This window comes from Artemia sp. Qi Xiang Cuo, chromosome 7 (genome assembly GCF_049724085.1).
Source record: "Artemia sp. Qi Xiang Cuo chromosome 7, ASM4972408v1, whole genome shotgun sequence".
NCBI classification, from domain to species: Eukaryota; Metazoa; Arthropoda; class Branchiopoda; order Anostraca; family Artemiidae; genus Artemia; species Artemia sp. Qi Xiang Cuo.
The window spans coordinates 48871145-48883817 of record NC_142800.1 but is presented as its reverse complement, the minus strand read 5'-3'; the positions used below and the strand labels follow the sequence as shown (position 1 = coordinate 48883817).

The 12673-nt window shown below is 34.3% G+C and overlaps 1 protein-coding gene across 1 annotated transcript in view; it reads left to right on the top strand.

Moving 5' to 3' along the window:
• numb (NUMB endocytic adaptor protein) overlaps positions 1-12673 on the top strand; it is an 86947-nt gene that overhangs the window by 51912 nt on the left and 22362 nt on the right. Inside the window, exon 5 of the mRNA XM_089091571.1 lies at positions 7695-7884. Coding sequence (XP_088947697.1) covers positions 7695-7884 — 190 coding nt within the window. The remainder of the gene's footprint in view (positions 1-7694; positions 7885-12673) is intronic.

The following is a 12673-nucleotide window of genomic DNA, read 5'->3' as shown; positions in this document are numbered from 1 at the left end:
CCTCCAGGGCCCGAGGGCAGGTGTTGTAAGTTATGCCCTTTGGGAATATATGGTTCTTATTGAAGGGACGCTCGTGAAAAATTTAGAGATGTCTGATTTCATTGAAAATTGAAACTTCTAGGTCAGTTTTTTCGAGTCAAAAGAGATTAGAGGGCAAATAGCCCCCCACGCCCCTTTTTCCTCAAATATATCCAATAAAAATTTGGGATAGGCATTAAGTTAAAAATTTCTCAAAAGTCACATAACAAAAACTCAGGTGTCATAACAACCCCCCAGGGCCCGGGGGCAGGCGTTGTAATTTATGCCCTGGGGCATATATTGTTCGTATAAAAGAGATGCTCGTATAAACTTTAGAGAGGGCTCATTTGATTGGATATTGAAATCCAGCCCTTTTTAAGAGTCAAAAGTGATCAGAGGGCAACTGGCCCCCCAAGCCCTTTTCCCCCAAATACATCTGATAAAAAATTTGAGGTAGCTATTTTGTTAAAAATAGTTTTAAGATCATATAACAAAAATCCTTTACATATGGCCATTCGTTAAAAATACTTCAAAGGTCAGATAGGAAAAACTTCTGTGTAGACACAACGTTTTAAGTTTTAAGTATTGCTCTGGGGGGATATATGGTTCTTATGGAAGGCATGCTCGTATAAACTTCAGAAAGGGTTCATTTGAATGGAAATTAAAAGATGTAGTTCATTTTCTCAGAGGGAAAAACATCGGAGGGCAACTAGCTCTTCCCGCCCTCTACGCCTTTGGGCGTATCGGATGGATAAACCCATCCAATAAAAATTTCAGGTGACCATTTTGTTAAAAATAGTTCAACCATCAGATATTGAAACTCCAGGGTCAACATAACCCCCCAGGGCCCAGGGATAGGCGTTGTAAGTTATCCTCTGGGGATTTATATGGTTTTTATAGAAGGGATACTCGTATAAACTTCAGAGAGGGCTCATTTGATTCAAAATAGAAAGTTCTAGTTCACTTTTAAAGAGTCAAAAGAGACCGAATCTTAATCTAGTCACCCCACGCCCTTTTTCCCCAAAGCCATCCGATAAAAATTTTGAGATAACAATTTTATTAACAATAGTTCAAACATCAGATAATAAAAACTCCAAGGTTGACACAAACCCATTTTTTCACTTTGATATTGTCACTTTGATATTAGATTTGATACTTTGATGAATATTTGATTTTTTTTTAAGTTTGATTTTGAAATAAGAAATTTTTAAAAACTTTAAACTTTTTGCAATCAAAAACGAACAAAAATTAATTAAAAAAAACTTTCCGAAAAAATCAGTTTTTCAAAGATAAGTAAAGGCCATTTTAAGCTTAAGATCAGCAGATACAAATACCTTTTAAAATTCAAACTCAACACGACCAGAAATTACTATTGAAGAATAAATAAAACCCAGAACGAACAGAAATTAAATAAACAATCATAGCAAAAACATAGAACATGTAATGATATAAATGAATAAATAGATCTTAAAGCGAGTAATGCTTAGATTGAATATGAAAATCAAGCTTAAGACGAAAAAAATATTTTCCTATTGAAGTACAAATGAAACTTAAAACGAAAAAAAAATTTAAATAGACAATGAATGCAAACAAACATACAATAGATATTAATGTAAATTAATAAATTATTCTTAAAACGAGTGAAACTTAAATTGAATATGCAAATTAAGCTTGAAACAATCAAAAATCACCACCAACAAGAGTTTGGGTATGACCTCCTTCTCTCACTGTAAAAGTCTATAATCTACTGCGTCATTGGCGCTTTACTGAAAGCCATATGCGTCTTCAACAGTCTTGGAAAGTATTAACAACATCAAATTGAATATTTGATGTATAATGGTAATAATTGTTGAAAGATCCATCAGTTCAAGAGCTTATTTCACTGTAATTTTATTTTTATTTTCAATGCTGTAAGAACTGGAAAAGAAAGTATTTGTAATATAATCCGTTTTCAGTTAAGCGCCAATGACGCAGTAGGCTTTTGATTTTTATTTACAGTTAAGAAAAGAGGCAATATCCAATCACTTGTTTGTAGGGAAACTATATTCGTCTTTAACAACTTTTAAAAGAGCTAATAAATTAAACTGAATATTTGATGTATAATGATATTAATTGCTGAAAGCTCATCAGTTAAAATGTTACTATAATTTTAATGTTTATTTTCAGAGATAAGTACAAAAGAAAATATTTGTCACAAAATTGGTTTTCAGTAAAGCGCTAATGACTCAGTAGGTTTTAGACTTTTACAGTGAGAGAAGGAGGTCATACCCAAACTCTTGTTTGTGGTGATTTTTTATTGTTTCAAGCTTAATTTGCATATTCAATTTAAGTTTCACTCGTTTTAAGATCTATTTATTCATTTATATTATTACTTGTTGTGTGTTTTTTCTATGATTGTTTATTTAATTACTGTTCGTTTTTGGTTTCGTTTATTCTTCAATATTAATTTCTCATCGTTTTGATTTTGAGTTTTAAAAAGGCATTTGTATCTGCCTAGCTCAAGCTAAAAGTAGCCTTTATTTTTCGTTGAAAAAAGTATTTTTTTGAAAAGTTTTTTTAAATTAATTATAAAGAAGAGTAGGCCCCCTATGCCCTTTAAAAACCAGAACGTCACTTGCGCTTTACTGAAATTTTTTTATTTCGGGCTGTGATTTTTATTTGTCATAATATCAAAAAAAGAAGAAAGACAATCATCAAATAAACCAAGATTAATGAAAAGATCTGATGAAATGCAGATTGACAGTTTCATATACATTAGGGGCCGTTCTTTTACTCATCTTTGTGCTAAGATCTTGCATCTTTTGGCAAGGAACGCTTAAAAGTGAAATCTTAGCACTAAGATCTTACATCTTATAGCGTTCTTTTACAAACGTCTTTCATAATTCTGCTCTGATCAGCGGTCTAAGAACAATGATGAGCATATCATCAAAGTTCTCTCATCATTGTTCTATATGGCAGAAGGATGGCGTCCTTCACACTTTTTGCTAACATCAGTGAGCTGTAAGATCTTAGAACAAAGATGAGTTAAAAGAACGAAGCCTTTGCATAAAGATGTAAGATCTTAGTGCAAAAGAACGGCTCTATTGCTATTCATTCCTAAGAGTCTCAGAAATTTTGTATTGGTTAACGTTATAAAAGAGAAAACGCTTAAAATGTATAAGGGTTTCATTGATTTATTGATAGTGATTTATGTTCGTTTTGCACTGAATTACTTAATTTCTGCTCGTCTTGGGTTTAATTTGGCTCTTGACTTTTCTTTAAAAAATTTCCTTTGTGGAAAAGGTTTTTCAAATTTATTTTTTTTTGTTTTAAATTGACATAGTTTTTTCTTATTGGTAAACAGAATAAGTATTTGAGAAACTTCTTTCGATTTTTCTCGCTATGAATCGAGATTTTGGCTTGCTATTTGCATATTGGAGAAAATTTTGCAACAAATTTTGATAATAGTTGTACTATAGAATTTTGGATGGATAGGTACTTGGAACATCATTTAAATCTGCGTAGTCTTATTAAAAATCTGCATAATCTTAGGACTTCTATTGGATTAAAGTCATTCTGACCACCATCATGTTAGATCCCTAAGTATAAACAAAATGTATAGTGGTCATTTCTCTCAATATACCCTAAAATTGTCAACTTAATTCCCTTAGATATACCTTGATTGCACATATTGTCTTTTAATTTAGTCCAACATCCCTTTCAATAGGCCCTGAAAGTCTTGATTTAATACCCTTAGCCATTCCTGAGATATTCAAGATATGTGCTTTTGACCATCTGGATGGACATAGTATCTTTTGATTCAGCTCAAATCCCCTCAACGTCCTCTTAAAGTTTCAACGTAATGCCCTTAATTATTGCTAAGATATTGTACATAAGCCCTAGTTACAACCTGTATGTAAATAGTTTCTTTTGATTTTGTTCAACGCCCCCCTCAACATGTCATGAAAGTTTCACTTTAATAAACTTATTCGCTGCTTAAATATTGCAGACGCGTTCATTGACAACCTTGGATGCACGTATTTTCTTTTGATTTAGTCAAACATTTCCCACTACATGCTTTGAAAGTTCCAAAGTAATACTCTTAGCTATTCCTAGGATATTGCATTGACGCCCTGTTAGCAACCTGGATACACATTGTGTATTTTTATCTAGTTTCACACCCCCTTAATTTTTCCTGAAAGTTTTACTGTAATGTATTTTCTGTTACTGAGATATTGCATCTATGTGCCATTTTGACAACCTGGTTGCACTTGAAATCTTTTGATTTAGTTCAATAGTTAGTAGCTCTAGTGGCAGCAGTACCAGTAGTCGTAGCAGTAGAAGTAGATGTACCAGTCATAATCGCAATTGCATTAGTAGTAGTAGTGGTAGTCAAAGTCACAAGCAGTCACAGCCGCGATCCTAAGTAGTGGCACTCGTAGTCACAAATATTCGCAGTTACGAGTAGTCAGTCTTAAGTAGTTGCAGGTGCAAAAACACGCAGTCGCAAGTATTTGCTGTCGAAATCGCAATCATAGTCACAAGTAGTCGCAGTCATAAGGAGTCGTAGTCGCAGTAACAAATAGTCGCGGTTTAGTCGCTGTAGTTTTAGCAGTAGTAGTAGTAGCAGTATCAGCAGTAGCAGTAGTATGCACGTTGTATCTTTTGGCTAGTTCAACATCATTCACAACATACCCTGAAAGTTCCAATTTAATTCCCTAAGCCGTTCCTGAGATATTGCTGATTCACCCTTTTGGCAACCTGCATGCACATAGTGTGTTTAGATTTAGTTCAACATTCCCTGAAATATCCATCCTTATAATGCTGAATACGCCCTGCTGACAACCTGCTGGCATATAGTGTATTTTTATTTAGTTAAAAACCCCTTCAACATTCCCTGCAACTGTCACCATAATACCCTTAGCCTTAGAATTAGTAGTTCCTATTGTAGTAGTAGTAATTGCAATAGTAGTAGTAGTGGTAGAAAGCACATAGTGCCTTTTGATAGTTCAACATCCCCTTCAATGTGCCTTGAAAGTTTCAACATAGTACTCTAAGCCACTCTTGCGATATTGCTGATATGCCCTTTTGACAACCTGTATGCACATAGTATGTTTTGATTTAGTTCAACATACGTCTCAACATTTCCTAAAATTTTACCCTTACAAACTTTTCCTTAGTATTAACAGTAGTAGTAATAGTAGTAGCATGCATATAATGCCTTTTGGTTTGTTCAACATCCTTTCAATATTTCCCATAAATTTCAACTTAGCACTCTTAGCATTTCCTCAGATATTGCTGATAAGCCCTTTTCACAACCTGCATGCACATAGTTTGTCTTGATTTAGTTCAACATTCCTTGATAGTTTTATCTTAATACCCTTAGCCTTAGTAGTCGTAGTAGCAGCAGTAGTAATAGTAGTAGTGGTAGTATGCACATAGTACCTTCTGGTTAGTTCAGTACCCTCTTCAGCATGCCCTGAAAATTTTAACTTTGTCCTCTAAGCCGCTCCTGAGATATTGCTGACGCACCCTTTTAACACACCGCATACACACAGTGAGTTTTTATTAAACTTTATATTCCTCGAAACTTTCACCTTACTACCGTTAGTCTTAGTAGTATTAGTCATATTAGTAGTAATTGTAGTAGTAGTATTAGCAGTTGCAGAAGCAGTAGTTGTACGCACGTAGTGTCTTTTGGTTAGTTCAACATGCCTCTCAACATGCTCTGAAAGTTTCAACTTAATAACCTAAGCCGTTCCTGAGATGTTGCTGATGTGCTTATTTTACAACCTTCATGCGCTTAGTGGATTTTGATTTAATTCAATACCCCACTCAACATTTCCTGAAAGGTTTTCCTTAGCACCTTTACCCTTTTCGGATACTCAGGATCAAACTGTGCCCCTCCCCTTTCCTGTGACAAATCCTTTGTGGGGACAATGGACAAGTTGCATAACATACAGTCCTTGCCCTAAGGGCTATGGGGGGTCATGTTATCCCCAGAGACATAGTTATTTGACCCTTCAACTGTGCTGAACAAAATGGCTATCTCAAAATTTTGATCGGATATCTTTGGGGGCAGGCAACAAAAAAGGCATGGTAGGGGAGATGGTTTCCCTCCAATGAATTTTTGACTCTTAAGAAGGGCACTAGAAATTTAAATTTGAAATTGAATGAGCCACCTCCTAAGTTTCTGCGATAACCTCTTCCATACGAAGTGGTTTGGTGAAAAGCTAAAAATAAAATAAAAATAAATAATACATAGAGCCTACTTGGCTCTCTATACAGGCAGAAGAGGGATTTACTCCTACTATCATTACATTTAGAACAGTATGTTTGGATTAAATATGTAATTTGGATAATAAAAGGAAAATATAATGTGATATGGGGAGGATATAATATAAGAGGGGAATATAATACGATAAGGGGAGAATATAAAACTCGTAGAACTAAATATTTCTAGTGTGAAATAAAAGATCGCACTCATATGTTTATCCGTACAAAGGTGAAATAGGGAGGTGTCAGATCAGTTAATTCTGCCCAAGAAAATTTACGACAAAGATAAACCACTGGTTTTGATCGTAAAATAGGTATTTTCTGTGGGGGGAAGTGACCGGGAAGTTTTTTTTTATTTTTCTGCGGTCTTTCTGTGTGTTTAAGCATATACAAGTCACCTTTAAAAGACTACTTGGCATTTAACAGCAAAAATGAATTTATTATTTAGTGGCATTAATCCTTAGGTTCAGAGAGCTCCTTGTGAATCTACAAAGATAAGAATAAACCAACAAATTTTAAAAGTGGTTTGGGTGAATTGGTTTTTTAAAGGCTAAAATCGTGGCGATCCGAATTTTGTTTACTTCTTTGGAAGCATCATTTATATATATATATATATATATATATATATATATATATATATATATATATATATATATATATATATATATATATATATATATATATATATATATATATATATTTATGAATAAATCAACAGATACTCTCTGTTTGACTTGCTTGTATGACCAATCAGCCTTCGTGAAAGTATTTGCATGTATTTGTTTAAACCTTAAAAAGTAGTGAGGCTGTAATTATGGTATATGAGGAATAATTTAACCTGGGGCTGAAGAATCGAAAATTGAGGCATTGGTTTTTCACGCACTATTAACGACTAGCTAATTGTACGAAGGCTTTTTGTCTTTGATACTGAGCGAAGGAAAATATCGACCTCAAACTTCGAAATTTCAAGCCACTGAGACATGGGAGGGAGGGGCGGGTTGGAAAAATCACAAACTTTAAATATCTTAAAAACCAAAATATATATCTACTCTAGTGCGCTTAATCGAATATATTAGGTTATCTTTGTTTTCTAAAACATTTTATGCTATACTTTTTCATTATTATAGCCAAGTGTCTCTAAAAATGTATTTATTTAATTTTTATATTTCAATTTCTTAAAATACATCGTACCTGACGAAATAATTGGAAGAAGTAATGTAGCTTGCCAAAGCCCAGGCATTGATATGTCTAAACAGATCTAGCTGTAAAGTGAACAATGTATTTAATGTCCATTATTCATCTCCTTTTTTTACTTTTCGCTTATAGCTTTCTAGCGAACAACCTACAATGTTTCTAAACCTGGTTTTCAGTTCAGCTATTGATTTTTTATTGAAACCTTTGACTGATAAATTATTATCTAGGGAGAAAGACTAAGTCACGCTGTTGGATGTGCATTTGCTGTTTGCCTGGAAAGAAAACAAAAAAGAGAAAGAGACTCGTCAGCAACTCCGGTCATTACTAACGATTTGGGGAGTTTCAAAAGATCACAGAGTCTCCGGAGTCCACCAGCTGTCACGGAGAGGATTGATCATCAAGAAAATAAATTGTCAGGTTAGAGTGCACCTGGTAGTGTCTTAAGAACATTACAACTCTTAGGAAAAATGAAGGGTTCTCGAAGATTTCTTTGTCTTGGTATTAGTAAATTTTTTTTTATTGTTGACCCCCTCGCTAAAAAGACTCCTGTGAACGTGGTGAGGTTGCCTCTAGGCACTTAAAATTTCACTAAAATGCCATTTATTTCGGTTTTGATGTATTTTTTCTCTTGTGAAAAGATATCTTTTTGAAACTGATTTGAAATATTTAAATTTTATGGGATTTCAGCTTACCAATCGAAAGAAAATTACACAAGACAAATTTTTCGGGAATTCTCTTTTTCCCGAGATATTTTCTAATATCTGCTGTTTCTAGTTGGAGACAGAAGTTGATAAAATTTGGGGATCCAGAAACTGCAGGAAAACTAGATAGTTTTTACTAATTAGAGAAAAACGATTTCTTTTATGAACATTCATAATTTTGAAGTCAGTCATTCCAAAAAATCTTTTCCAATAAACCTACGGGGTTTAAGTTTCCTTTATCTTTATTTTATTTAGAACATTCATCTATAAGGAATAGGGGGCCGAAATTTTTCTTCCGTTATTTCTTTAAAGAAAAAATCATTCTTTAAATCATTTTAGAGAAAAAACTCAATGCATAGCAGGTTACATCTGGCTTTGTATTTCATTTTCTTTTCTTTTTTTAATAAAACAATATTTTTTGTAACGAAAAAGCAAGCATCGAGTGCGTTGAGCTCAGACGTCTGAAAAAAATGAAAAATAAATGTTTAAAAATAAATAAAAATCCTTTACTAAGCTGCTACGCATTGAGTTTGGATTTCTAAAAGGACATTCTTCGTTATGAAAAAAGGGCTGTTCCCAAGCTAAGATTGAACTCTGTTACTTTAGTAGACACTTTTTCTTGGACTGACTTCGACATTATGAATTCTTTCCATACAACTTTAAGTAGATTTTGGTCCATTTAATAAGTTGCTAAGGGTGATTTGCATAAGAGACTGCTGTGCAATTTATTTAAGAGTACAAAGTTGTATACTCCCAAGAGACATAGTAGATGTGACGCGGTAACTGGAATAATCAGCACTTACTGAACAGAAAGAACCTGCTGAACCGCTATGATAAACAAAACACAAGGTGTGTATAAAAATGGTAAAAATGTTGGAAAATGATAGTTTATTAGAATATACTTTAGTAATGAAAAGATTTGTTTATATTCTAGGTGGTCTTGATAACTGAAAAAAAAAACTTTTTGGTTTTTAAGAAAGCTCATCGTGTAAATAACTAGTGTAGTTCATTTATTTATTTTTTTCTATCTTATGTACATTAAGAAATAAGTGGACCTTCAGTCAAAATGAAAGATTTGGCAGATAAGAATAAAATAGAAAAACGAAATACATGTAATTTTAATTACTTACCATGTCGCAGCAGACACCTCACCCGACGTACATAAAATACATGGGAAATTTAGGTCCGGGACGAAAATGAAAATAATATTTGTCTAATAACTGTCCAAGAGGAATGGTTTCATTTTATTTATAAAATTCCAAATTATGCATCAAAATTGAAAGTAGACTCATTGATTGTATGCAACCACAATATTTCCTACAGAAAATTATTCTGAAATCATCAGCGGCTGGCGTAGTTTGCGTATATTGAGAGTTAGGTGTGAAGATGGCACATCAAACTATTTGTAGAAGATTTACTGAGAGAAGACGCTGAGGAAACTTTTTAAATTACGACGCGGCTGATTTTGTTGTCTCTGGAATGGAATTAAACGGCAAGTGGGGTCTGAAAGTATTCAAGTAAATTAGTGGACAGTAATTTTGGCAAGGATGGAAAAAAGCAAAATCAATAGAAAGCATAGCTTCAAGCCAGAATCCTGCCTAGCTTAATATACACATTTAAAAACCAAATCCAACTGTGTACAATCTAAGAGGTTTACGTTAATAACCTCAGGTCGGAAAAATTACCTCAATCACCACAGCCTAACAATTAGTTACTGGATGTTTCGATAGAGTTTCCAATAAAGCTCGGCATTGTTTCTGTTTTTGGCTAAAACAGAGACGGAAAAAAGGGGCAAGGAAAATCAGACAACAAACAGAAGCGGCGGGAAAAAAAAAACTGAAATCTGTTTCTGATTTTCATTTTTTTTTTCCTGGAAAATGGAAACAACCAGTTTTTCTTTAAAAAAGACTTTTTTAACAGATAATTCAGTTGTTTTTGTTTTTTTGTTGTTGTTTTTTTCTTAGGCTTAGTATCTTAGGACCAAATATACAGCGAGACCACATACCTTAAAATTTATCATTTAAAAGCATTCAAAGTTGAGTTGACTGCAGTTATTCGTGAGCACTGCTTTCGTGTAAAATACCCAGCAGTGCTAAATGCACTTTCCCTCGGTACTGATGTTTGGGGTATGAATGCAATTTCACTTAACTCTAGGTAAATGCACAAGTAGTCGCTTCTAAATTCGAGGGGTGCTCCTAATTTTAGGCGTTTCCATTACAAAGAACATAATTTGGAGAATCATTGGAATGTCGATTAGATGTTAGAAGTAAACATTAAAACCAATAGAGAATTATCGGAGTAGATACCCCCAGAGTAGATAAATAGATTTTTTTTTTTTCTGATCTTTGTCTTTTACTCAAGTAGATAGGAACTCTCATCGTATGTCCTAATGATATTAAAAAAAAAAAGGTTTTTCAAATGAAATTAAGGAGCAACATTAAAACTTAAAACGAACAGAAATTATTATGTATATCAAGGGGATTGTCCTCTCCTCGACACTTCGCTCTTTATGCTAAAGTCTTTTAGTACTTTTGAAAAAGGTTCCTATTGTTCTAATTAAACAGTATTTGTGTTTCAGGAGTTGTTCTTAAAGAATTGGGACAAATTCAAACTTTAGCGTAAAGAGCAAGGTATTGATGGGTGGGGAATCCCCTTCATATGCATAATAATTTCTGTTCGTTTTAAGTTTTAATTTTGCTCCTTACCTTCAGCTGAAAAAAACTTGTTTTTTTTTATATTTAATTTCTGATCGTTTTTTGAATAGTTCCAGGAAATCTGGCCCCACATCCACGGAGAAATCCCCCTCTCCAAGGAAATATCCTCTAGACAATTTAATCCCGGTGAGAATTTACCACGGGCAATTACCCTTAACAACTCTACGCGTAAAATTGAGACGAAAAAGAGAAAGCAAGACCTATAAAAAGAATTTTGTATAGGAACTATGGCAAATTCCTCCAGCGCATAATTTCCCCTGACAAGTTCACTACCTGGAAACCTCCCTCCCCATGGGAACTTCCCCATTAGAAAAAACTCCAGCAGAAATTCCCTCCCCCCCCCCTCCCGACCTGAAAATATATACATACTTCACAATAACAAATACTATGTGTAAACAATGGGCAAATTTTATGATTTAAATACCTTTTTCCTGGGGCTGGGGGGGGGAGCATGTTACATCCAAAGGCATAGTTATTGGGCCTTTCAGCTATGATGAGCAAAATAGCTAACTAAAAATTCTGATCGGACGACTTTGGGAAAATAGGGGCAGGGTGGGGGGCCAGGTTGCCCTCCAATCTTTTTGGTTACTTAAAAAAGGCCTTAGAACTTTTCATTTCCTTTCGAATGAGCCCTCTCACGATACTCTATGACCAAGGGATAGATACGATCACCCCTGGAAAAATAAATAAATAAACACGCATCCGTGATTTTTCTTCTGGCAAAAAAATACAAAATTTGACATTTTTGCAGATAGGAGCTTGAAACCTCTACATAAGAGTCTTCTGATACGCTGAATTTGATGGAGTCATTTTCATTAGTATTCTTTGACTTTCAGAGGGGGGGGGGATGTTTCCCCCTTTTTTCGAAAATCAGGCAAATTTTCTCAGGCTCTTAGACTTTGATGGGTAACATTGAGCTAAATGCAACTTATAAAATTATAATTAGTAGAAAAAACCGATTCTTTTTATATATCTATTAGTATCAAAATTCCGTTTTTTAGAGTTTCGGTTACTATTTTACTGGGATGCTCCCTACTTACAGTTCGTTACCACAAACTGTTTGATTTGCTCCTATGTGGTCAATGCTTATTTTGTTCACATGTTGCCTTAAAAAGTTCGTCCACAAACCAGTCCTGTTAAGAAACTTAGAAAGAAAGCTGTTTTCTTGATCAGATGTCTTTGGTGATCCATTTTGACTAGTCCCTTCCATCATAGGAGCGAGGTCAGTAAGGAAAGTTGTGGGTTTCAGCTGGATTTGAGGAGGTCCTCTGTATATCTCGGATTTTAACTGATGGAGAAATGAGGAGATGGACTGACGAGCCGACGTGATTCGTTTCTTAAATTGCGGGGTCCAAAGACTAGCTCTTGTGAATAGCATTATATCGAACATAGGACTGATGGAAAAATATCTCCTGAGCTGAACAGTTAGTCATTTCTTCGTGAAGTTGGGTGACTCAGCCATAACTCTAGAATCTGGCTAGCTACTGACAAAAAGGCCCAAGGTAGTTGGATAGCCCATATAACATTCCCTATTAAAAAGCTTATAAACGATAGTCCCTGCTGGCAAACTCCCCTCTAAACCTAGAGCATTTATACTTGATTTATACTTTTTTTTTATTTCGGGTGAAAAGGAGTTGGAAAATGCCTGGGCAATATAACTTTTCGGAAAACCTTTTTTGGAACACCCTGAACTCGAGCTACTAAGTAACAATTGGTGGCAATTATATTTTATTTTCAGATTAAGCGAAGATTATTTAATGATAAATTAATGGTGAAACTCTGGAATTAACT